General features: G+C 35.9%; 4 protein-coding genes across 10 annotated transcripts; 2 read left to right on the forward strand and 2 right to left on the reverse strand.

The window, feature by feature from the left end:
- Positions 1–100: 100 nt before the first annotated feature.
- Positions 101–2,716, forward strand: LOC123202984 (cyclin-dependent kinase B2-2-like). The gene is made up of 8 exons (XM_044619137.1): positions 101–476; positions 1,115–1,254; positions 1,332–1,395; positions 1,489–1,600; positions 1,803–1,896; positions 1,998–2,067; positions 2,153–2,291; positions 2,417–2,716. The coding sequence occupies exons 1-8, from the start codon at positions 280–282 to the stop codon at positions 2,495–2,497; spliced, it is 897 nt and encodes a 298-aa protein (XP_044475072.1). The 5' UTR covers positions 101–279; the 3' UTR covers positions 2,498–2,716.
- Positions 2,717–4,140: 1,424 nt separating this feature from the next.
- On the reverse strand, positions 4,141–8,856 carry LOC123202795 (DEAD-box ATP-dependent RNA helicase 42-like). 4 transcript variants are annotated; one of them, XM_044618929.1, is made up of 2 exons: positions 4,969–8,856; positions 4,141–4,725 (listed from the first exon to the last, which is right to left on the reverse strand). In XM_044618929.1, the coding sequence occupies exon 1, from the start codon at positions 8,412–8,414 to the stop codon at positions 4,971–4,973; it is 3,444 nt and encodes a 1,147-aa protein (XP_044474864.1). In that variant the 5' UTR covers positions 8,415–8,856; the 3' UTR covers positions 4,141–4,725; positions 4,969–4,970. The 4 variants fall into 4 exon arrangements, 2 of the variants coding, with proteins under 2 accessions (XP_044474864.1, XP_044474863.1); XM_044618928.1 differs by having other exon boundaries at positions 4,141–4,446; positions 4,969–8,855; XR_006499072.1 differs by having other exon boundaries at positions 4,141–4,446; positions 4,582–8,855.
- Positions 8,857–9,477: 621 nt separating this feature from the next.
- On the forward strand, positions 9,478–16,593 carry LOC123203341 (AT-rich interactive domain-containing protein 5-like). Of its 2 annotated transcripts, XM_044619681.1 has the most exons (16): positions 9,478–9,626; positions 9,833–9,921; positions 10,365–10,764; positions 10,849–10,976; positions 11,069–11,108; positions 12,128–12,180; positions 12,448–12,493; positions 12,875–12,967; positions 13,487–13,549; positions 13,810–13,932; positions 14,011–14,062; positions 14,152–14,224; positions 14,904–14,970; positions 15,092–15,142; positions 15,943–16,035; positions 16,288–16,593. In XM_044619681.1, exons 3-16 carry the CDS (start codon positions 10,375–10,377, stop codon positions 16,390–16,392), a joined length of 1,377 nt encoding a protein of 458 aa, XP_044475616.1. In that variant the 5' UTR covers positions 9,478–9,626; positions 9,833–9,921; positions 10,365–10,374; the 3' UTR covers positions 16,393–16,593. The 2 variants fall into 2 exon arrangements, with proteins under 2 accessions (XP_044475616.1, XP_044475617.1); XM_044619682.1 differs by lacking the exon at positions 13,487–13,549 and having other exon boundaries at positions 9,482–9,921.
- Positions 16,594–18,672: 2,079 nt separating this feature from the next.
- LOC123202979 (AT-hook motif nuclear-localized protein 27-like) lies at positions 18,673–22,108 on the reverse strand. Of its 3 annotated transcripts, XR_006499106.1 has the most exons (3): positions 21,842–22,108; positions 20,388–21,482; positions 18,673–18,827 (listed from the first exon to the last, which is right to left on the reverse strand). XR_006499106.1 is itself a non-coding variant. In XM_044619127.1 (2 exons), exons 1-2 carry the CDS (start codon positions 21,978–21,980, stop codon positions 20,518–20,520), a joined length of 1,104 nt encoding a protein of 367 aa, XP_044475062.1. In that variant the 5' UTR covers positions 21,981–22,108; the 3' UTR covers positions 20,273–20,517. The 3 variants fall into 3 exon arrangements, 2 of the variants coding, with proteins under 2 accessions (XP_044475062.1, XP_044475063.1); XM_044619127.1 differs by lacking the exon at positions 18,673–18,827 and having other exon boundaries at positions 20,273–21,482; XM_044619128.1 differs by lacking the exon at positions 18,673–18,827 and having other exon boundaries at positions 20,273–21,624; positions 21,842–21,976.
- Between the last annotated feature and the right edge of the window lie 3,459 nt (positions 22,109–25,567).

Consider the following 25,567-nt stretch of genomic DNA (forward strand, 5'->3'; position numbering starts at 1 on the left):
TAATAAATCAAATTAAATAATATAAATAATAAAAAATAGGTTATGACATAAATTTTTAAATTTTTTAAAACCAAACCGCCCTAAAGATAATTTTAGAAATCCAAATATTTGAATTTCAAGAGTGACTGCGTGGGGCGGGCAACGCCTCCTTTCTCTGGACGGTTGCATACCGAAGCTCCTTTATAACCAAGCAAACAAGTATCTGTATCACTGAATCTCCGAAGCAACCCAAGTGTTTGTCTGAGAAAGGTAAAAAAAGAAACAAAAACGGAAGAAGTGATGGACGCGTTCGAGAAGCTAGAGAAAGTGGGAGAAGGAACATACGGTAAAGTTTACAGAGCAAGAGAGAAAGCAACAGGCAAGATCGTAGCCCTAAAAAAAACTCGTCTTCACGAAGACGATGAAGGCGTGCCCGCAACCACTCTGCGTGAAGTCTCCATTCTGCGCATGCTCTCTCGTGATCCCCATATTGTTAGGTACTTCCTTTTTGGGGTTTTCACTTTCTTTCTGTTCGTGAATTTCAAGTGGATCTTCTTGTCTTCTTTTTCTCGTCACGAGTGGCTATTGAACAATATTGTTGCTGATGCGATTTTTGTTGAGTTTTGGTTTCATCACCTTTGTTTCAATAATTAGGGATTCATGTTCTAGATCTGGTGATTTTGAATTGTCCTATTATTTAAAATGATGGGTGCTTGGTGAAAATTTTTCTTTCTTAGATTTTTTTTTATATCAATAAACTGCTAAAAGTTAAAAATCTTGCATTTACATCTTGAAATCTTATTCTTCACTTTGAATATGGGGATGATTGATACATATTTTAGTTATAGGGTTCCACTGCGATTTTCTGAGCCAAGCTCGAGTCTGTTGAGCTGGAGATCTCCAGCTCTTCGTTTTGGCGCTGAATCTGAAAATAACTTGCCGTTTTCTGGACTTTTCTCTGATGTCCAGAAAACACTCAGTTCTAATTTTGTTATTATGCTAAATGTAATAGAATATTATCCTCTGTATACTTATCTTCTTCACTAAATCTCTAATGGAACGGAATTTGTTTCTAATGCTAATTTGATATTTGCCTGTTTGACGGATTGATTTTCTTTTTCTTTCAAATTATTAGATTGATGGATGTTAAACAAGGCCAGAACAAAGAGGGAAAGACAGTGCTCTACCTGGTTTTTGAGTACATGGACACCGATCTTAAGAAGTTAATCCGTAGCTTCCGGCAGTCTGGTGAGATTATTCCCGCTAAAACTGTGAAGTGATCATTTGAATGTCCTTTCATCTGATTTCTAGACAAATTTTTGTTCCTCTTGATTAATGTATGTGCTTTATGCAGTGCTTGATGTACCAGCTTTGCAAAGGTGTTGCCTTCTGCCACAGGCATGGAATCTTGCATAGGTACTCATCTTTCCATTTCATTTCAGTGTCAGCCCAGAAAATAAAGTACAAGTTTCGCTGTCAGTTAATCTCACCTGTACTGTTTCAACCCAGGGATCTTAAGCCTCACAATGTCTTGATGGATCAAAAGACTTCAATGCTTAAAATAGCAGATCTTGGACTAGCTCGAGCATTTACTCTTCCAATTAAGAAGTATACTCATGAGGTACCTGTTTTACGATCTGATGAAGCATCAACTACCATGTGGAGTTCGAGCTCATGGTTTTCAAAACTCATCAAACTCAAGCTTGACTCTTATGTTGGCTCGGCTCGAATCCACCCCTAATTTGAAGTATTCATTATTTATTTACGCTTGATAATTCCACTAACATTTTCAGTTTATTGATGATAGTCTCATTTTGCAACAGATATTGACTCTTTGGTACAGAGCTCTAGAAGTCCTTTTGGGCTCAACCCACTATTCTACTGCAGTGGATATGTGGTCTGTTGGCTGTATATTTGGTACAGAAACCTTACTTCCAAAAATTTGGGCCAACTGATAAACCAAAGCGGTTCAGTTATTGAAGGTTTGCCTGATGAGTATGTTCTTTTTATCCTTGTAGCCGAGTTAGTTACAAAACAAGCACTTTTCCCAGGAGATTCTGAACTACAACAGCTGCTGCACATTTTCAGGTTCAAATTAACATCCACATTGCAAGTTACAATGGTCAAGGATGCTCCTCCTCTAAATGCTCCTATCTTCTATCCTTCTATGCAGGTTATTAGGTGCTCCAAATGAAGAAGTATGGCCACGAGTGAGTCGACTAGTGAACTGGCACGAGTACCCGCAATGGAAACCTCAAAGTCTGTCATCAGCTGTTCCTTACTTGGACGAGAATGGGCTTGATCTGCTTTCAGTAAGTTGATCCCATCAGCCATGACTTGTGTGCAAATGTTGTCTTTGCTGCAAACTGTCTTATAAAAACAATCCATTGTCTTTTTACCTTTCTCCAAACTGACTTAACAAAATTTGTCTTTGCAGTATGAACCATCTAAGCGGATCTCTGCCAAAAAGGTGATGGAACATCCTTACTTTGATGATGTGGACAAGACCCGCCTCTAAAGACAAGTGCCTACTAGGATTAGAGATTAGGGTTCTTATTTTGGTATTTGGACGGCAAAGTCTATTTGCTTCTTCTCTCAAGAATGGCTATGAATTGTTTCAAGATTAATCGCCTTGTGCCCTTAGTATTGAATGACTATGGATTCCTTTAGCAGAGATTGCTTTAACAAGTTTCATATCCCATTGAAAGCAATTGAATTCGAAAGTTCAAAATTACAATTTTGAATAATGTACATTTTTTTTAGTACAAACTACTACGTAATGGAGCTCATACCATGGTCGGTTGGAGACCGCTATTGGGGTGGATTCAAGCAACTCAAATAGATATTCAGCCTAACTTATTGATAGGGATGGCAACGGGGAGAGGCGGAGAGGGGATCTCAATCCCCGTCCTCGTCCCTGTAGGGGATATCAATCCCGGTCCCCGATCTGTCCCCGTTACGAGGATGAAAATGATTCTTCGTCCTGTCCCCGTAAAGAAAAATTTCCTCTTTATCTTCTCCCCGTCCCTGCGGGAAAAATCCCCTTTTTGTACCTGCAAAAAAAATATTCTTTTTATCTTGTAAATACAATATAAATATATTAAACAATAAAATTAAGCAAAATTAAAATTAATCTACTATTTCAAATATCATAAATATAATATATTAACTTTTTTAATATGCACAACAAAAATCTAAATAAATTTGAAAAACATAAATAATTTAAAACTATAAAAATATATTAGTATTTAAAATAAATATATTAATATAAAGGGACGGGGATAGGGGCGGGGAGAGGACACATGTATCCCATCTCCGGCCCGTCCTCGATTGCGGAGATTTTTTTCATCTCCGTCTCGTCCCCTTCCCCATTTCTATCGGGGAGGGTCGGGGTCCCTAAAGTCGGGTCCAAATTGTCATCCTACTTATTGATGATTTTTTTATTTTGATAATGATTTATATTTTTCTTCTATCACAATTCTTGCTCTTTTTTAACAATAACAAATTTTTCTTTGATGATAATTTTAAAATGAGATTGAAAAATTCATAGTGATTCAATACTAAGGTTATAAGACGATTACAATCCATAATCATTCTTGAGAGAATAAGTAAATAGATTTTATTGTCTTTAAAATACCAAAATAAGAACCCTAATCTCTAATCCTAGTGGGGTCTTGTCCGTATCGTCAGAGTATAGATGTTCCATTGCCTTTTTCGCAAAGATCCACCTAGACAGTTTGTATTGCAACATTTGCTGCAAAGACAAATTTTTACAAGTCAGTTTGAAGTAAGGTAAAAAGACAATGGATCGTTTTTATGTCAGTTTGCAGCAAAGGCAACACTTGTACACAAGTCATGGCTGATAGGAACCGATTCAAATATCCAAGTTTAAACCGATTCATATTAAATCCATGCAACGTTTTCAAACCAAACTTGAGTCTCAATTTTTTGATCTCAAACCGATTTTGAGATAAATTTTGTTTAAACTCAGTTTAGATTGAACCAAACTCTGCAACCAACTTGCCTTACTGATTTTTCATAGTTTCATTATTGGCAGCAAATTCTAAGACGTATCTTGTTCAAGAAAACACAAGGTTTCAGTGCAATCAACTTTGTCGACCTGCAAATGACAGCATTCAAAGTATGTGCACAAGAACCTCATTGCGGAATAATAAAAACGATTTTGTTATAAAATATGGCAATTATGCTGCACTTTACATTGATCATTTCAGCTCGCAGACAACATTGGCACAGCTATCGTTGTCTAAGGTGAAAAAATTAAAAAAAGAACACACAAAATCATGATATTTTGCTGCATGAGCAAGTAAATGGAACTCTTTCATTGGATTATAAAAGACAATCCAACACAAGGAAGAAAGAAAGAATAAAGCGGCTCTTTTAAGGTGCCTAAGCCATAACAAGTTCTAACCAAAAGCCAAAGATGTGTTCAGAAATTTCCCACCAGACCTACAAACACAAAAGATAACAATTATCAGATACCACATTTGACACAGTGAGTGATTCGAATGAAGAATATCATAAAATGAGTTTTACAGCAATCCATTTAGTGATCAAAAGGAACATAAACCAAAACCGTCCCACCAGTGCATCGCCATCTCTTTGACAGCCACGATAGCTAAGGTAATGGGCAGACTATGTTGAACATGCGAGCATAGGCTTAATTCATCCCTCCGGCCGTGGGTGAAGGATAGACAAAAGAGGGAAAAAAGAAAAGAAAATTAAAGCCTGCAATGAGTTGTGGAAATTGACAACAAATTTAACAAATAATACAACATATTCCACAAGCCACAGGTAAAAGCCCGCTAGAAAATATGAAAGACTTGGACATTGAATTGACCATCCAATGTAGAAAACAAATATAATTATAATAATTTGGGCAAGAATCATAAACCAGTTGAATAATCAACTAAAGTTCAACATAAACAAACAATGACAAGCCTGTAGTCTCAGTCAAAATTTGGTCCTTACCCTTATACAACTGAGTATCTGCCTGGTTGTGCTCCACCTGGAAGCGATAATGCCTGATTTGTGAAGTCTTCCAAAACACGTTTTAATTCTGCCTTGGCTCTCTTGACAGACTGTTCAGTAGGACCCTCAATAAACAAGTAAAGTTTGCGTTCCCCAGGTCCTGTGACCCGGCTTGGTGGAAAATACTGACCCCTGGTGGTAATGGCAGCTCCAGTCCAATCTGATATCGGACCCAAAGTCTCCTTGTGAGTAACTTTCCATCGAGCATTTTGAGGAAAATCATTGATCTCCAGTTCTGCTTCATAGTGTTCAGGTATTGCATCAGCTTGAATTTTTGCCAAATTATGCTGCAAGTTGATGGCAGCGGCCAATGCCGCTGCCCGAGCTGCCCCATCATTGGGCACCACAGACAACCCGGTACCAGGAACAACTGGTGCTGCTCCAGGTATTGGTAGTCCAAGAACACCTGGCAGAGAAATGGGTAGTCCAGCATTGGGAAGCATTTGGGCAGCCGAGATAGGAGTTGGCATTGGCACTGAGGCTTTAGTGGCAGCAGCAATAGCCGCAATCTTAGCAAGCGCATCTTGTTGCGAGATGTCACCACCTGCCTTCCGCACCCCTTCATCTTCATCTTCTGAGTCTGACTTATCTTCCTCAAAGCCATATTCTTTTGCCTGTGCTTTCATTGCAGCTTTCCTCTTCTCATCCTCCTCCTCATTAAATTTAAAACCACTTCCACCATAACCCGTTCCATGGGCTTGCTCAAGTCCCTGATTCACTTTTGCCATGAAACTATCAGCGACAGCTTTCAGATCATCAGGAACAACTTGCTCAGAAAGCTCTAATGCCTTCACAAGATCTGGTGCATATCTTGCATCCTCCTCAGAGATAAATGTGATTGCACAGCCTTTTCGACCAGCTCGACCTGTCCTACCAACACGGTGTACATAATCCTCATAGTGGTTTGGAGCATCAAAGTTTATCACTAATTCAAGCTCTTTCACATCTAAACCTCTAGCTGCAACACTAGTTGCAATCAACAAATTGCAGACATTGCTCTTGAAATCGGAAATAGTGGACTCGCGATCTGTCTGATCCTTCGCCCCATGTAGTGAAAGACATGGATAACCATGTCTAAGCAAATCCTTAAATAAAACATCACATTTTTCTTGTGAGTGGACAAATATCAAAATTTTTCCTTTCTCATACCATTCACCTAGTAGTTCTAACAGTCTTAAAAATCTCTCACTTTCTGGCCTCACTTCAACCAACTGTGTTATGTCTTTGTTTACAACACTTCTGCCACCAACCTGAATCTCCACAGGTTTGTTCAAAACCTTGCGTGCCAAAATTTCAACCTGGCGTGGGAAAGTAGCAGAAAATAGTACAGTTTGGCGATCTGGCCTAATATTTTGAACAATTCGAGTGATCTGAGGTTCAAAACCCATGTCAAACATTCTATCAGCTTCATCCATGACAAAATAAGTGACTCTTCTCAAATTGGTAATTTTCCCTCCGCTTGTGCAAAGTATATCAATCATCCGACCTGGAGTACAAACAACAATTTCAGTCCCTCGTTTTAATTCACTAATTTGCTGAGCAACACCAGAACCACCATAGACAGGCACACATCTGATACCCATTACCTTGGCAAACTTCCTGATATCACTGTGGATCTGCTGGACAAGCTCCCTTGTAGGTGCCATTATAAGTCCAACTGGCCCATCCCCAGCTATCACAGGTGGCTGGTCCTTTATATGCCTCAACATTGGCAACACAAAGGCAAGGGTCTTTCCAGACCCAGTTTTTGCAACGCCTATGCAATCTCGCCCACTCATAATTACTGGTAGTGCCTGAGCTTGGATTGGCATAGGCTTTTCAAAGTTAAGCTTCTTTATCGTCTCCATAATTTTGCTTGTAAGCCCAGTTTGGTGCCAGGTTTTGATTGGTTTTGGGACATCCTTTCCATGTATTTTCAATTCCAGTTGTTTCCTGTATGCAACAACCTCTTCAGGAGTCATTCTTGAAATTTCCTTCACTTCAATATAGAAATTTTTCCTGAAAGGTTTGTAATCAATTTTTGAGTGGTCAACAATAGATAATTTCTCAGCTTTTGTCTTTTTTACTCTCTTCATAAATTCAGCATCGTCTTCATCTTCAACTGTTTCCTCATCATTCTCAAGGTCCTCATAATCTGAATCAGAATCTTCACCAGGAATTATTCTCCCAAGAGACTTATTTGAACCTCTCTTTGGCTGTTCGACATTAATCCTATCACCCTTTCGATCCTTCCTCTTTGGGTCCACACCATTAGCATCTGCCACCAACAATTCCACAGCATTGTTTAGCTTCTCAACTTCAGGTAAAACCATAGAGTTCATAAAAGCATCAAGTGGATCGATTTCTTCCTCGCCAGCAACCCCATTTTGCAAGACAGGTGCTGCATTCCCACTCTCAGCGTCTACCACCATTGCATCTCCAACTTGTTTATCAGAAGGATTGGCATCTTCGTCTGGATCCATCTCTGTCTCAGATTTTCCAGTTTGGGGTACTTCATCATCAGAATCTTCTCCATCAAGGGTCCACTTCCTGCCAGCCTTGGGTTCATCAACACTCTCTCCCCCATGCTTTTCTCTTTCAGATTCTTCCTTCTTCCTCTTCAACTCTTGCCATTCCTGAACTCTCCTCCTCCGCTTTTCCATTTCCTCATCCAATTTCCGCTGTTCATCTTCTAGCTCTTCTTCTCGAGTTTTCTTCTCTTTCTTGTCAAAATCATCCTCAACAACTCTTTTCCTTGGGCTATCTTCACTGCCATCCCGGTGCCTGTTTGATCTAACACTCTGTTCATGCACTCTCTCCTTGTAATCATCATCATCATCTCTCTTGTGCCGCTTTCTATCATGTTCTTTGTCTTCATCACTATCATCACTATCAACTTTTCTATGCTTCTCCCGATCACGCAATCTCCGCTCCCTCTCTTTTTCCCTCTCTCTATCTCTCTCACGCTCTCTCTTTTCTCTCTCTCTATCTCTCTCCCTATCTCGTTCCTTCCTCTCCCTTTCTCTATCCCTTTCCCTCTCTCTATCTTCACGGTCACGGTCCTTCTTATCTCTTTCTCTTTCCCTCCCTCGTTCTTTCTCCCTTGCCCTCTCCCTCTTCTCCTCTCTTTCTTTCTCTTTCTCCCTCTCCTTCTCTCTATCTCTCTTCCTATCACTGCTTCTATCTTTTCCTTCATCCCTGTTCCTTCTATCCTTATCCTTGTCTCTATGCTTATCTCTCTCTTTCCCTTTATCATGCTTGTCATCAGAATCAGTGCTTTTCTCTCTCTCAGAACGCCTACTTTCCCTGTCTCTCTTATCACTGTGTCTCTCTCCATTTCTCTCCTTCTCTTTATCCCTGTCACGTTCCCGGCGACTCCTCTTCGATTCATGTTTCGTTTCTTCCATCCCTCACAAATAAACTATTACAGCTATATCAATCTATACACGAACACTTCCAACCCTATCTCTACACTATATTTTCAATCAAAATCACCAATAACTCACTTCAATTCAACTAATTAATGCCACGCAATTATAAGATGACCGGATGCAAAACAAATAAAAAACCATTAACGATACCGAACAAAAACAGCTAGCAAAACACAGTATTCAGTATGAGAAAACATATAGAAAACTACCACATAAAAGAACAGAACCACCAGAGATAAATAAAATCCAAATCGACGTCTATGATAGTTCGAAAAAAAAAAGCCCTAACCTCCCGCTGTGATTTCAATTAAGCTACTCGAAATCGAAAGAGGGTTTTTTTCCGTTAGCACGAAGGAAGAGCATTCCAAATGGAGAGAGGCCAGAGACGTTCTCTAATCAGCTACGATAGAATCCATGTGGCCCAAATCTAAACCGCCATTTATGAACAATACCAACCTCATGGGCCTGTAGTCGAAGTTCGCGGCCCATAAAACAAATGGGACAATGATACAGATTATTAAGGACAGAGCCGAACTGAATGAGTCCAAACAATAGTAACCTCAACTATATAACAATTAGTTGAGTTAATATATAATATCGTAAAAGAAATGTTGAGGGATGAATAATTTCAATGGAGGGGTAAACAAGATGAGTACAAGTCCAAACTAAAAAAAATGAAACTTTACTTAAGTTTGAGTTATTTGAATTAAACATAAATTTAAGTTTGCATTAGTTTAACTCGAGTCCATTGATAAATACAATATATCCAATATTTATATATTTTAATTTTAATAAAAATAAAAATATTTATAATATCACATAAAAAATTATTTATATTTAAATTTAATTGAATCAAATATAATAATAAATAATTATATCTTACTTTAGTACTCATCGATCTCAAATCGATCCCAATTAATATGTTTATAATTTGGAATTAAAGGTAAGGGTGAAAGGGTACCAAAAAAGGGGTACGAAATAGTCTTTATCCCTATTTATTTTCAGTAGTTTCTGACATAGTTAGTTTAAATAGAACATAAAAGGTAATTTACTAATTTTAGTTGGAACGAGTCGGCCAGGTGTTGAGCTCTGTGTTGGCGTTGTGTCGACTCAGAGTTGTATTTGAACTCTAAAGACAGAGAGCCAGGCGAGACACCGCCGTGGATTTTCTTCTTCTTCTTCTTTCGGGTTCGATAATTTCGTGTTGTTTTTGCTTTGATTATTTTTCTATAATAAAAAGCAGCAACAAGTTGTTCTGAGAATTCCACCGGCGTGCGTGAAACTTGGATTCTTCACACCTGTACTTGCCATGAACGGCTGTTACTTTCTATGTTTGTTGGATAACATCTCTGACTTCTATATTTTTTCATCTCTCACTCTTCTATAATTACCAGCAATGTCAGTTTAAGCCTCAAAATAATTTCTACTACTACGACGGCGTTCGGTGGGACTCTCCTCTTCGATCACTCCCGGACAGACGCAGGCAAGCAAATCTCTGTGATAATTTTTTTTCTTTGTTTTCCTCAATATGGCCTTTATTCAGCGTCCTCTAAGACGAAAGGACATTTTCTCTTATTATTATTATTTTTTGTCGTTTCGTAAGAAAAGTGTCGTGTGTGGAGAATGAAAAAAATATATATGGCCGTGCCTGGTTCTTTCGGAAAACGAAGGAAAAAGCAGGAAACTGAAATTTTTCTATAATAAAAAGCAAATTTTGTTTTTGCCCATTATATCTTTGGAACGAAGCAGAGACTAGGGTTTTGTTTTCTAATTTCTGAACAAAATATGAACAGCTAAAAAGTTCATGTATATCAGTAATTGTTATGTTTTTTTTAAAAAAAAAAATTGAATGAAGTGCTTATTTTATTGTTGTCGATACAAGCGTATAAAATTAATTAATACAAAGGTGTATATTTTATTATACAGTATAAGGTAGATGGAAGACACTGAAATGCGGGAGCAAAATTTGGGGAATAGTTCAGATGCCAACCTTGTTGATGCTAATGTTAAACGAAGAGACTCTGTTGAAAATGGCCTTGCCCCATCTTCAGAGACCACTGAGGATAAGACTGTGACTTTGCCTTCTGATCAGCAAATGTTGATTGATGAGCCTGATGGTAAAGTTGCAATTACTGCTGATTCAAATGGTAATGCAGATGATGCTACTCATGAGCTGCCCGAGAGAAAAAGCGAAGGTGATTATAACCATGTTGAAAATGACCTAAAAACTGAGGCTTCTCGTTCTCATCCACAAGGAGAATTATCAACTTCTGAATCTCAAGATGGAAATGTGAGGAAATCCAAGAATTGGTTGAATGAAACTGAGGTACTTCTAGTCCACTCCTTTTTAAACAGAAGAAAAGCATCTATCCCCTTTTTTTTGGCAAATTGTTTCTTGTTTGATTTGCAGATGGGAGGGGCTGATGGTTCGCTGGAGGAGCAAGCAGAATTCATAAAGGAGGTGGAAAGTTTCTATAGGGAGAACGCCCTGGAATTCAAAGCCCCAAAGTTTTATGGAGAACTACTAAACTGCCTTAAGTAAGTTTTTGGTAACTATTTTAAAATTGAAAAATAAACTTTCTTTTTATTTCTTATGGGCTAATTTATGCATGTTGTTTTATTGGATGTAGGTTATGGAGGGCCGTTATTAGATTGGGTGGTTATGAAGTGGTATGCATTTACATTTTTATGACATAATTTGTTTAGTGTGCTGTATGATCTTTAAATTGGTGTCGGTAAAGCATGACATATGCATTATGTTGAAAGTTGCAGATGTAATATTTACATGGAATGAGCTTAATTTCTTAAAGTCACTGAACTTAGCTTAAACAGGACTGTTTGAGGCTGGATGGAGATGAATCCTGGCTCAAGCTCAAACAACTTCCTGGGCCAATCCCAAACCTAAGTCTGTCTGTTTTCTGATATGCTCATACCAATTCACTTCCTTTCTTTTAGTCCAATCACAAAGTTTGATGTTTTGCCTAAAATTTGTACCTAGTTTGTGACCCCATATGGCTATAATTTTAACCATTTACTGGACATAAGCATTCCGTATACTTATAATTTATCAGTTCTGGAGTTCCATAAAATTTTTTAACCTGCTTTATGCTTCTTGAGAATTACTGGATGATTCAGTTGACCTAGATAATTATCGAAACCCTGATCAGTCGATTCACCTAAAGCAGTTGAATTGTATTTTCATTATACAAAATTTAGAACTTAAACAATTTTGAAATAATTATCAGCAAGTTTTCCTTTCACTAGGAGTAAATCTGAATTATCCTGTATTTGTTTTAAGGTTCTTTTGATTCCAGATGGGTACTTGTATGGTAGTGGACTCTAATTACATCTACACCATATTTGTTGGACTAAGCCAAAGGTTCTTTTTACTCATGCTTTAAGTTCTTGATGAAATTGACAATATATTGGAACTAAAAAGTTAATGGATATTATTTTATAGTTTAATGATCAATACTGTTTCTCAGTCTGAGCTACAAGCCTTAAACCATTCTTCTAAAGGTGGGTATGCCTTTTTCACTTCTTATTACTATTTTGAGTTGAAACTTGTGGTTGAATTTAGTTAATTAATGCATAGAGTCGGTGATTACTGTTATAACCTGATGGATCCTTGAGTTGTTTGTCACTATTGAGATCTGACAGAGTTGCTTTTACTCTATGATCATTTGCAGGTGACTGCATCCAAATTGTGGCGACAAGTTGGAGAATCCTTTCACCCGCCAAAGTAAGAAAACAATATATAGTTATTTTTAACCAATCATGTCTTTAATGGCTTTGGAACATGCAGTTAGTCATATTTTGAGTGTATTTCTCCTAGTTTGGATGCTGCATTTAATTGATGCTTTACCTAGCTTTTGTCTTTTACTTTTTTATCTATAGGTTGAAAATTCTTTATATATACTAAAATTTCTTTTAAAAGTAGATTTAATTTGATATGCTAGTTGCTAGAAATCATTATTAAATTTATTGTATCACTTTCTTTCTCTCTCAGGACCTGCACGACTGTGTCTTGGACATTTCGAATTTTCTATGAGAAGGTAATGCTTCACAACTTGACACATCACTTAATATTATGCTTGCAATGTCTGTAATCACACATCATGTTTATGTTGATAGCCATGATGTTGGCTTCATTTACCTTTTTTAGGTTAATTTCATCTGTTTTTTTTCCTCTTGACTTACAATTAGATATACCAGATTCTAGGATAAAGCTCATAACAATCTGTGCTCATATTTCTAGAGCTGGAAGCTGAATAAACTGTTCTTGTATGCTTTGTTTTATAATAATGAAAATAAAGCTTTTAGCCTGCCCTGTGTACTTCAGCCATTGGTATCATCATTTCAATTGTTGCTTCTATAGCTATTCTCCATAATTACTGTCGTTTCTGCTTCCCCATAATTTTCTTAAGTTTGTGCAGGCACTATTGGAATATGAGAAGCATAAGAGATTAATTGGTGAGCTTCAACTCCCCGCTTCTTCTTTCTCACAACCAGCAAGTGCTGAAAAGGAGGTAGAAGTTCATCCCTATTGCATTTGCTTATGTACTATTTTGGGCTATTTACAAAGTTCAATGACTCAAGATGTTAAGGGTTTCCTTCTGTTTTCATGATGAAAAAAGTATGTGCTGAATCAGAGTAGGCAGAAGGGAAACAGAACGGAGTTGGGGAAGTAATATATCTGGGCATTAGTTATTGTATCTTGGGTTTAGTTTCTGGGCAGATGCAAATGGTTTTTAACCGGGGATTAAGTTTCTGGTTAGACAAATTACAGTGCATACTGGCTTTTGTATTTTAAAAATAAAAGGAGAATGGACTGAAGAGAATTTATAGACATTTTTAGTAAGTTGGTGGCCTAGATCAGTGCCCTTTTCCCCACTCTTGATAGAAAGTTTTTGGTTATAGTAAGGTCGTTGACTTTTCATTTCTTTGATTTTTTTTTTTTTTTATGACTGCTTCCTTTTCTTTTTGCCTTTGATACATTTTTCTGGGAGCATAAGCCTTTGTGTAAAATTTGTTAATCTGCTTCTCAGTTAGTGGATTGGTGTGTACTTTTCTTCTCTGATATCCCTTGCTCTTGGGAACTATTACTTAAGGTGTGCGGTTTAATTTCCTTTCTGGCTCTAGTTTAATGAAGAAAGATGCTTATGACTTTATACCTTCTACTCAAGGGTAACTTGGAGAATAAACTTTCATTTAATGAGATTTTTCATGCTGATACTTTCTTACTGAAATAGTTGGAAACCAGCCTAAGTGTACTCTAACCATTTATCTTTTTCTTATAAATTGTTTCTAGGCATCTCTCTCTCTATTTGCTGCTTGTTCCCTCATATAGACATTCTAAATTTCTGCGCAGGTAAGTGACTATCAGACTCCGGGGTCGGGTAGAGCACGACGGGATGCTGCAGCTCGTGCTATGCAGGGTTGGCATGCTCAGCGTCTTGTTGGATATGATGAAGTTGCTGAGCCAATCATTAAGGTTTGTTGAAAGTCATAATCCAGTATATTTTTTTATCATAGTCTTGTCATATTTTCTTTCATCTATTTCCTTGAACAGGAGAGAAGCTTAAATTCTACAGCAAAGCGTGAAAAACATCTCAAGAATATTGGTATGCTGCCTTATGATTTGAGATCTTTCTTGCTAACTCTTATTTTATGCTAACATATACTTTACCTTGCACTTGTTTTGTTGAGTCAGGCTCCCCTAAAAACAGGACTCCAACAAACTTGGATCAGGCTGACAAACATGCACATGCAGAAGCAGATAAGCAGTTAAGATTCGTGATCATTTCTCTGTAAATTTATTTGTTTTTCCCCTTAAATTTTTATTTCGATTTTTTTTTAATTTTTTGTTATTGTTGGTTTCTTCACCTATATCAACATTGGATATAAGGCTTTTGAGGTATTGATTAGTTTGTATCAGATCATTCCGTAAATGATTTCATAGCACATATTAAATAATCCTCAATGCCAGTGACTATCAAACCTCTTTGTATCCTTTCTACAAAAGAACAATTTACTATTATTTTATATTGTCATTGAATGTAACTCTTCACTCATGAAAAGGCTTGGTGGTAGATAAATAAGTTATGTGGATGTGGATGTTGATTCAGTGCCTACCTCAGAAATTTCTTCTGTCTTAGCGCAAGGCCAAAACAGCATTCCTCCCACAGCATGAGCTGAAAGGAACCCTCATAGACTGAATTCTCTCCTTTCAGAGTTCTTTCTCCTCTTGAGAAAGGCCTTAAACAACTGCATATTTTGGATGTTGTACTCCTACAACGAGGGGTCATCATCTGCTGCAAGACACAGTTTGGCAGCACCCCACTTCCTTGTGAAAAGAAGAAAATGCAATGGACAAATTAGACCCATGATAGCAAGCCTATATCTTTTAATATCTTTTCATCATATATTTAAATCAGAGCAAGCTAAGAGGTTTTTATCTTGTAGACTGGTCACAGATATTGTTGATATCGGAACCCTGGCTGATTGGGTGAAGATCAATGTCCGGGAGACGGTGAGTGTTTGTTTGTCTTATATCTCTTTATTTTCCCTCCCCAAGAAACTGCTTGAAATTATGCTATTCCAAGTTGTTTTGTGTTGGGATCCTGAGTAGTTGCTTTGTTGTGGATGCACAGAGGGACTGCTATGAGGTATATGCTCTGGTCCCTGGGCTTCTGCGGGAGGAGGTAAGCACTTCCCTTGGAAGCCGAAACTCGCTTTTTCTGACTCATCTAGCTTAACATTTTTTTCTTGTTGCTCAGTTTATCTGTTGGGTTTGATTAATTAGCCAAGTATGTGCTTACCTTAGATTAAAATTGACATAGATTGTAGCAAATTTGTCATCTATCTTGTTAGTATCAGATGATAATCAAGAAAGGCATTGCATCTGATCAGAAAGTTTCTTAATTGGGATATCTATTAAACATCCAGTCATAAGATAGTATGTCTGGACTGCATGCGCATTATTGTTGGTGTAGTATCATTATTAATGGCATTATGGCAACTTTTCTCATTCTAAGCATCTAGTTGTTCAAAGATGGTGTGCTAAGATATTTCTAGTTCTTTTATTACGATATGTGGATGCCAGTATTTATGATGCCTTGCAAAAGGAAGGTTTAGTGCTCTGTTTTTTATTATTTGAGGATACGTCGATTGAGTTATACGATGTAATTTTACAGAATGTGTGTTTAAATTGTTTTATTTAGTTAAGCAGCTGGATACACTTTTTGTGTTTTATGTTCACCAATTCTCCAATAAAGGGAATTTGTATTTACCCTTTTTTGTTTCTGTCTATAAGTTTACACATATACTAGTGTACATGTGCTTTTTATGTATGCATGAAAACTCGCTCGCTGCATTTTCCTTCAATCTGTGAAAAGAATAAACAATTATCATCGTTAACTTGTTCAAATTCAGAAGCTACTAATAAAGTTATCATGTATCGCTTAGCCCTTGTTTAACTGGTCTTGACCTTCATTGGATTCAGGTGCGAGTTCAGTCAGATCCTGCTGGACGACTGGTTATAACTGGTCAACCAGAGCAAGTGGACAATCCTTGGGGTATCACACCATTTAAAAAGGTACTTTCTTTCACTTTGTAAGATCCAGTTGCACATGGCCAAGCTATACATGCCTTAGGACATGGAATGACCACATGAAAGAAGGAGCCACCTTTACCTGCAAGGATTCTTCTCCTTGCCGAATGTGATAATTAATTTGGACCAGAAAACCTTAAATTTTCATCAAGCAAAAATAAATATATTGTTTTAATCTTTACTATCTAGCTTTTTAATCAAGCCTGGAAAAAAACTAATTTGAGGTTCGGCTTTCAGGTCGTGAGCTTACCCAGAAGAATCAATCCTCTGCAAACATCTGCTGTTGTTAGTCTGCATGGCCGACTCTTCATACGAGTCCCTTTTGAGCTAGGTTCAGGTTGAACCTATTTTTGTACTTTGTCAAGCTGTGCTCTCATTCTTTCTTGTTGGGAGCTATAAATTTAGGGAGAGACCATTGCCAAAAGGCCAGGATTGGAACTATGTGAACTAGTTGACTGAATTCCTTAATTTATTTTTCATGTGTATCTGATTTGTATTGGATGAGCCGTGAATAATGAATAGCAGGAAGATTTTTCATGTGCAGTCATCTTTTTAATGTTGGACTTACATTCCCAAGTTTTTGAGCTTGAATTTGAATTCAATAGTTCAGTTAGAGTTTTGGGTGCTGAATGCATCGGCTGTTCTGATAAAATTTGATAATTTGTTGAGGGCAATTCAGGAAAAACGAAACCAAAAAACAGTCAAGAAACTTCAGAAGTTGAAAATTTTGTGGAAACTTGACTTGATTGTGGTGTAATGAATTGCCTAGGTTCCCTGTGGAGAGGCATTATTCTGTCAACAGTAGTGTATTTGAGCCAAATTGAACGTAAATTGATCAAGGATAAACTTGTCGAGTTTGAGATCAATGTTAGCATTGGAGTTTCTCTCGTTGGTGATTCTTGTTCTTCCTTTTGAATCATTGCTCCTTCACCTAATTGTCTTAGATTCGAATTGAATTTAAATTAACTTTTATTTGGGTTTGGCTTGATGCGAATCCCAGTAGTCTTATTTGTAAATTATAGTGTAATGTATTGCTTAGATTCTTCATTGTGAGCTATGATATTGTAATTATGATGAATTCAAACTAAGTTCGAGATTGATATCAAAATTTGTTTTGATGGTGACTATTTTCTTCCTTTTTAGTGACTTTTTTTCTTCTTTTTTGATAATTGTATTTTTTTTTTATTAGATTTAAGTCGAACTTGATTTATCGCTTGTTTGGATTTAGTTTTAACTTGATCGAAAAATTGTGGGGTATCTCTTTATAATGAGCACAAATCGGAGGTGCCTTGCATGTGATGGAATTAGAGTTGAGCACTGCAAGTTCCACTATCCTACTTTCGTTTCCCCACTTTTCTGATTAATCAATATTAAAATAGTTCTTTAAGTCGAATCTAAATCATTCAACTTAAAAAGAGGAGGGTTTGGCAGGCACCCACTTGAATTCGACAAGGAATTCTGATTCTTTAGTGCCAACTCACAATTTTATTGCCCATTTCTCTTTAAAAAATACTGGCATTGTACTTGTTACAATGTATCGTAAGGTATATGTCCTTGTCATTTATTGTCAGTTTTGCAGGTTGAGACTTAATCTCAATATTTGATTGAATTTGAATAGTTCAAACTTTGATCGAATAAATTGAGTTTAAGTGAAGAATTGGGCTCGTTCTTGAAGTTGATCCAAATGACATCAAATTTGAGTTGAATATAGACATTACAAATAGGATTTAAAAAAATATTTAAAACATTGAGTCTTCAAAGTTCTCATTTTAACTTTCTTAGACACAATTGTGAGTCGTAAGCTGTGTTATGTTGTATCTAGTGTCGTCTAGCAAAAAGCATGTTATGTTGACTCACAACTTGGCATGACATGGGTTTTGGCATAACTCTTGAGGGCACGGCTTGATATGTTAATGGGCAATGCTAACCCACTAGACCACAAATTGAAGGGCTTAGGCACAACCCAATCTCTAAGCATGGTGAGCTGTGTTGAAATCAGTCTAACATAATTCATTATCATGTCTAGTGAAGATTATATCTAATGAATGGGTCATCAACAAAGTGTTAGACATTAAACTCCTATATTCATGTTATGCAAAGCTATATACTTACTGCATTGTATAATTGAATATATATGCATGTACAATCTATTTTGTTGCATGGGTTGGATTCGCATTAAGTTAGTTAATACTTCAATTCATGTTCGATTTGAACAAATCGAACTAATCCAACTGAAGTTTCAACTCAACTTAAATTCGAGAGCTCATTAATGATTTTTCATTTGAGTTTTTCTTTATTTTCAAATTTTTCTACAATGATTCTGTGTCTTTCCAGTTATTTTTCTTTTTTTCCCCCTCCAACAATTCTTCATTTTCTCTGACATCATTGTTTATCATTCAAACCAACTCAAATTTATCATTTTATATTTGAGTTATGTTCAAACTAATCCTTATTTGAGCTTGGTTTGGTTCAAATCTATCCTAAATAATTAATTTCTCCATTGAGAGATGTGATTATTTGTGTCATTGTACTCATCAAACCCAATTTCATCAAAAAATGCTTTCAACGTTTCTGCTAATCCATGAGGCACTTTGCCTTGCATGCATGCATGGCAACATGTTACACAAATTAAATGACAGTATATACATCTCTAAAACTATAACTTATTACTGTTATTCGTACATACTGTCTTCATCATGCATCCATGACTCACCATAAGCTTTGGAGAGGATTTGGTTGGTATAGAAAATGTGGGTAGTTTCTGCTTCTTCCCCTTACTGCGTGCATGAGCATGTATAAGGTAGAGTTAGACTAGGGTCAAATCTAATTTGAATTGTTCAAATTTGAATTTAAACTAGAATCAAATAAGTCGAATTTAAGTTCAGTAATGAACTCTTTATCATAAAATAAATGAGTTCAAACTGGTTAAATCGATCCCAAAATTAAATTATTTTTTAACCAAAATTGAATCTAAGTTCATCAATCTCAGATTAACTCATTCCAGTTACAGAACATGAAATGAACCAATTCTGAAACAATTGACTATAAAGAGAAGAAACAGATCCTAACTTCCTAGATAAGTAACTATGCTTTAAAATATACGACAATCAAAGCTCAAACAATTCAAAATCTTAGCATCGATCATGACAATCTCGTACTGCAGACATGATAGAATATTATATCAAGTAATATTATATGTACAAATAATGAGTACAAACATGAATATTAACATTGATAAGTCATCATATGATTGAATATTATTTATTGCTAATTCAAAATCATCAATCGTATGATGATATGTCATTTTTTGTATTTATATTTGTACTTATTGTTAGTAAAAGAGTACTATTGATGTAATATATATCCTGTGCGGTAATCTTTCTCTTCATAAAACTTACTTTTCAAAGATGATACAAATGCTCTAACACTTGAATCAAACAACAGATAAATTGGGAGATATCCTTTGTCATGGAGCCTTCTCAAAATTGAGAACTAACTAGCTAGGGTTTCCGTATAGTAGTGTAAAGAAGAAAGCAAGCAAGCTTTCAATTAAGAACTTTTAGGCTTAAAATTTATAGGTCAAGGCAGCTGCAAATGAGATAAAATTTGGACCAAAAATAATTCTGAAGATGACACTGGCCACAATGCCACATACAAGAAAAACTTGTGTGTGTACATATATATATATTTGTAAAGTTTCACTGAAGGGCTACATGCACTAATAATGGATATAAACACGGATGTGATTATGTATTCTTTTATTTTTAATTTAAAATTATTCAATCACATGATGACACATTAACGTTTATATCTATATTTATATTCATTGTTAATGTATAAAGTATTACTTATTTGTATATAACTAGAGTAAAAGGTTTTTATTCTAATATTTAAAACATGTTATTTATAATATAAATATATACGTATATAATACTAATCTCTTGTTATATACTTAACATCAGAAATAAATAAAGATGTCCTTAGTATTTGAAGTTAGAATCTCACACAATATGCTCAAAAGCAAAGTAATGATATAATAATAAAGTTAAATGCACTCAATTTTGAATACCCAATTAAATATTCAGATAATATCTCATTATATGATTATTAAATAATAATTTAATAATATTCAATCACATAATAATATATTATTTGGATTCTAATTAATTATTTAAAATTAGAAACATATATCATTACTCATAATATAAGTTTAGAAGAAGCACACACTATCAAAGGGTAAATCATTATTGAACTATAGGTAATACAAGGGAAGAAAACGAGAGACAAAATTGAAGTGAAGAAGCAAAATATTCATACATGAAGTTAATTAAACTTACTGATTACTTGAGCCTGTAAATCCATTGCTTCAAAGCTTTTCATCGGTTTCCGTCAGATTCTCCATGAATTTACAGCTTCATTTTATCAGGGGAGAGTCTCAAAAAATGTCAAATTTCCATGCACCTCTCTCTAGAATGGAGGCCTGGAGGCACTTCCAGCACCACCCCATCCGAACAAATCACCTGAAAAGGGATAATTCCCCACATTTCCTCCTCCCATGTGATAGAAAGACCCACCGCTACCTCCACCGCCACCACCACCGTCATTCCCTCCGCCTTCACCGAGCTGTCCTCCACCTGTCACACCTGAAGACTGTGATGCCGTTGGCTGAACTTGAACACCCCCAGCTTCTTCTTCATCCAAGGGTAACCTTTCAAAGACTGCATTTGCAAACGATGCAGCCATTAAAATAACTGGACCAGATGCTAACAAAGGCCCCACCACACTTCCTCCCACTACCTGCCCTTGTCCTCCGGACAAATATATCGACAGTCCACCGGCGCTGGGTGGTGCCGGCGGTGGAAGCACTGTCCCAGAAAGAGAAAGAATCTCAAACCTACCGTGTAGAGTGACTACACTTCCAGAAGGAGCGGCTGGTTGCCTTAGGGTAACATTTGAAACTGTACCACTGCCACTGAGAACACAAATGCCTCTTCCTCTTCTTCTAGCATAATTTGACAAGCTCTCCATGATGTCAGCGCCCGCAGAGACTTCAAGGACGAGTGATTGAAGGGCATTGGGGCTGTCTCGAGTGATTATAATTGGTGGTTTTGGTTTGTTCTTGGAACCAGCAGGACGACCACGAGGACGACGATTGGAGGAAGCAGAAGCAGCAGCGTCTAAGTCAGTTTTGTACTCGTCGTCGTCTTCTTTGGAGTCTTTCGAATCTGGGGAAAGCTGAGTTGATTGATGTTGTTGTACAGCAATCGATGAAGGTCTCTGATGGAAGTAGCGAGAACCTTGACCCGGCTGATCATATCCAGCCATCGCCACATCTATTTTGTCTACCCACCAACTTATTTGCAGCCGGCCTTCTCTTCTGATCTCTCTCTGGATCTGATACAACTCTCTTAATTCCCAATCAAAGATTGTGTCTACAGAAGCCGATTAAAGCAAAATATTCAACCCGCACAGCCACAAATGTCAAAAGTATGCCCAGAAATTTCAAGCTAACATGGCAGATGAGCAGTTACGAACTGAACTGATGATCCAGAATTGGTTTCTGAACTGAGCTTTCTGTGAAAGGTCATAAATTAAAAACTGTTTGTTTTTGAAAGAGATTTGTACTTTATACTGCCAAATTTCAGAACAATAACGAACCGTCACTATCTAAAGCAAGTTTCATGTGTAAGAGGGTCGATGAAGAGAGAAAATTTGCCATAATTATTCCGAATCAGAAACGAGGAAACAGAGATCAAAGAGATATGGGGAAGCTAAATTTATATATACTCACTTGAAAAACAAGGAAGAACAGATACTTTCACTGATATTTTTTCCTGATAAATCAAGTAGTTGCCACAGTTGAGCTGAAGTGCTGTGAAGGTAAAAGAGAAAAAAGAAGAAAAAAATGATACACATGAAATGAAACTCATTGAACGGAATTCTTCTTTCTGAGCAAATCCACACACTCGAACAGTCGGTGGAAAAGCTTGCGGTAAAAGCAGAATCCAAGCATTTCCAAGACAAAAGCTTTGGCCCTAGCTCAAGTAGGAAAGGTTCGGCTATAGGTTCGGAACTTATTAAAAATATATCACGATCAAATTTTTAATTTATACAGTATAATGATTCATGATACCAATTATAAGATCCGGATTTTCTCTTGTAAAAATCAATATAACTCGGCTTAATTTAATTGAAATATTTTTAAGTCAAACTTAAATTGTACTTAAGCTATGAGAGTTAATATATTTCTAAAACTAAATTAAATTCGAGTTAAAATGAGTTTAGTTTGATCTTGTTAGCAAGTCAGATAATAATTTTATTTGATTCGAATATAACTTATAATTCAGTTTAAGCCATATTAAACCATTTTTAAAATAATATTATTTTAACTAATTATATTAGATAACACATTATAGTTTTGTTAATAAGTTTCGAATTTAAACTATAAATTTAAATTATAAATTTGAGTGATGAACTTTTTAAGTTAAATTTCAAATTTTAAATTTATAAACTATGTCAAATTCAAGTGACCCTTAATTATAGTTCCATGGACTTGAATCACCCAATATTATATTTAAGCAGAACTTAAATCAAATCAAAGATGTTGAAGTTTATCTTGATTCGCATCCATCATCCCATGGGTCGGTCAATGACAAAAAAAAAACAATACAAAGGACAAAAGCTTCCCAGAGAAGATTATATAAATACATGATGATGAGAACCAACTCATGGCCTTATCAACCCACACTATCATTGGTGGCAAGTGGGTTTTTTCGTTCTTGTCACTCTCAGTAGCGTCTCACGCTCGCCAATTGTTTTGATTAAGGCGAAGAAAATTTTGAGCCTTGAGAATCATCTAGATTCACATAACAGTCAAAGTAAAAACTTGGAATGAGTTAGCTAGCTAGGGCAAGAAGCAGCGGTCCATGCAGGATCCTCCTCTTGTTCAAAAAAACAAAAATTTTTATTTTATTTTTAATTTAAAATTATAAAATCACGTAACAATCAATTATATTAATTAAAAAAATTGTTAAAAAACAAATTAATATATTTTCTTATATCAGTGATTTTAATGTTTATTGCAACATTAAATTACTCAACAACAATGTTTGTGTCGGTAATACGCTTGTATGAGAGCAAAATTGATGAAACATATGTGAAACCCTAACATTTAGGATTTGATTTGATCTGATATAGATTAAATTTAAATAAAATTCAACTAAAAATTCATTCGAATGAAAAAAAAATTGAGATCAATTCAAAAATGATAAGATAGAGCTCATACTTAGAAAATAAACTCAAACTCAACTATATTATAAGTAAATCAAACTAAACTCTTTTATAAAAATGATTTTAATCATTGATTTACACTTAGTTCTTTCGATCTAAACTAGAATTTTAATTGAAATAATTTGAATAAAATTCAATCCTATATATTCAATTTGAATTTGATTTATTTATCTTTTTTGATAATATTATTCATCCAACTAATAATAATGTTCACTCGTTACTCTATTAGCAATCCTCTGATAATATAATATATTAAATCATATGAATTCAATCACAAACTGAAGATTATGAATTCAAACCAATCTTAATCCTATAGTTATTCGGGCTGCTCAAAGCCATCCTTAAATGAGTGGTCAGGTAAGGTTGATGTTAGATGGAAAGGAGCCAGTGACAATTGCCAGAGCATTCGGTCACACGTGCAAAAGCTGACAGAACAGAAGTCACGTGGAGTCGACAAGTGAGCTGTCAGACCACGTGGAAGCTGTCGGAACATCGGTACTCGGTCAACCTTATCTAATTCAATTAATCTACTTTTGTTGTGTCTCTCATCTGTATATCCATATTACTCTTACCGAGTAGCCTTCTAACATTACAGATGGGTTCCATCACCTTGCAGGCCCTCATCTCAATAATAATAATAATATTATTAACTGTGATTCAGCTCAAACGGGTAGATTTAAAGTTTAGAAATTTTTTTTAATTATTTATTTATCTAAATTTATAAAATTTATCCTTCATCTTAATAATAATAATAACAACTATGATTCAGTTTAAACAGATAGATTTAAAGTTAAAATTTTTTAATAATATTATTTATTTTATCAATAATACTATTTATCCACGTAGACTTATAAAACTTATCCACAAGTAAACCGTCAGCTGAGAAAAAACACTAATTATAAAACATGCGTAGAAGAAAGATAATAATCAATCAGCTGACGTGAGAATCGCCCTGATCTTGAAGTTGACAGTATTAGCCTGTAAATCGTTTCTAATGGGAGCATAACTGGTGGTCAACCATAACGCCATTATCACCATGGAAAATGTTAAACTTTTCAATCAACCATAGCTTCTTGTGGGCTCAACGTGTTGAAAAGAAAGCCACTTCATACTTTTCTTCTCTCTTGTTCTTAGGACACCTGATCGATAATATCAACACCTCCCCACATACCACCTGTAAGAATACATATAATGGATTACATTCTAATAAAGAAAACATTTAATTATTTAACACTTTCCAGTAATTGTAGGGGGATTTCACCGGGCTGCAATCAGAGATAACGAATGAAAATGCTTACAAATCAAGTGAAAATTAATGAATGATTTATTGAATGTGAGCATAGAAGGTAGGACTTGTAGACATATAGAGAGCAGACAGTAGCGGAAAAGGATGATGGGGAAGGTTGAGCTCACATAGAAGGTACCATAACCGCTAAATATCAGCACCAACATGAGAAGGGCATGGTACTCAAATTTTCCACGAGACCAAGATACAGTAGTTTGCGGTGTGACCAAGAAAAACACATCCACTGGTAACAGGGTAACGAGAGAAGACATCGAATACGTAATCAGGATCAAAATAAGTTAAGAGATGAAAACCAAAGTCATGATGAAAGGGGAGGCCAAAAACCTAAAAGTCCTCAGTGTACTAAAAAAAGCACTTGATGGCACACATGTCTCAACCTATAGAAATAGACAATTGTTTAGCAATCTAATTGGCAAAAGTCTAGTGAGAATAAGATATTAAAGACCACCAACCATACTGCAATCAAATAGTATTGAAAAATGATTGGTCATCTATGAATAATAACGTATTTGAAAAGACAAAAAGCGTGGCACACGAAACACACAAGTGAAGTTAGAAAAATTGCAATAAATGAATTACATCCCAGTAAAAAAATACATGGGTGTTAACTGGGCGTTGGTTAATGTTCTTGAAATTACTGTGGGGGAATGAAAAACATTGAAGTTGACAGATGGCTGTAATCAATCAACATTTTCCACTAATAAATGGGGTTAATTGATTAGTGATTAAAAAGCATAAAAAAGTTGCAAATTGCATTAAATTATAGTGTAATATTAAAACACGTAGGTCTTCCCTAACAAGGAATTTTTATTTAAATTGGACCATCAAATTATACCATACAAATGAAATCTTAGATTTATCAACCAATTTCACAAAATATTTTTATTTTTGTCACGCAATCGACCCTTGAAGGCCGTGCAC

This window comes from Mangifera indica, chromosome 19 (assembly GCF_011075055.1).
Source record: "Mangifera indica cultivar Alphonso chromosome 19, CATAS_Mindica_2.1, whole genome shotgun sequence".
Classification (NCBI taxonomy): domain Eukaryota; kingdom Viridiplantae; phylum Streptophyta; class Magnoliopsida; order Sapindales; family Anacardiaceae; genus Mangifera; species Mangifera indica.

Excerpts from the sequence above, each read along its gene's own strand:
- LOC123202984 (XM_044619137.1), top strand. The coding sequence starts at position 280 with ATGGACGCGTTCGAGAAGCTAGAGAAAGTGGGAGAAGGAACATACGGT. Across the intron at positions 1,396-1,488 it reads AGGCATGGAATCTTGCATAG|GGATCTTAAGCCTCACAATG; the intron begins GTACTCATCTTT and ends GTTTCAACCCAG. Across the intron at positions 2,068-2,152 it reads CAGCTGCTGCACATTTTCAG|GTTATTAGGTGCTCCAAATG; the intron begins GTTCAAATTAAC and ends CCTTCTATGCAG.
- LOC123203341 (XM_044619681.1), top strand. The coding sequence starts at position 10,375 with ATGGAAGACACTGAAATGCGGGAGCAAAATTTGGGGAATAGTTCAGAT. Across the intron at positions 11,109-12,127 it reads GATTGGGTGGTTATGAAGTG|GTGACTGCATCCAAATTGTG; the intron begins GTATGCATTTAC and ends GATCATTTGCAG. Across the intron at positions 15,143-15,942 it reads CTGGGCTTCTGCGGGAGGAG|GTGCGAGTTCAGTCAGATCC; the intron begins GTAAGCACTTCC and ends CATTGGATTCAG.
- LOC123202795 (XM_044618929.1), bottom strand. The coding sequence starts at position 8,414 with ATGGAAGAAACGAAACATGAATCGAAGAGGAGTCGCCGGGAACGTGAC.
- LOC123202979 (XM_044619127.1), bottom strand. The coding sequence starts at position 21,980 with ATGAGTTTCATTTCATGTGTATCATTTTTTTCTTCTTTTTTCTCTTTT. Across the intron at positions 21,483-21,841 it reads TGTTCTTCCTTGTTTTTCAA|ACACAATCTTTGATTGGGAA; the intron begins GTGAGTATATAT and ends CGGCTTCTGTAG.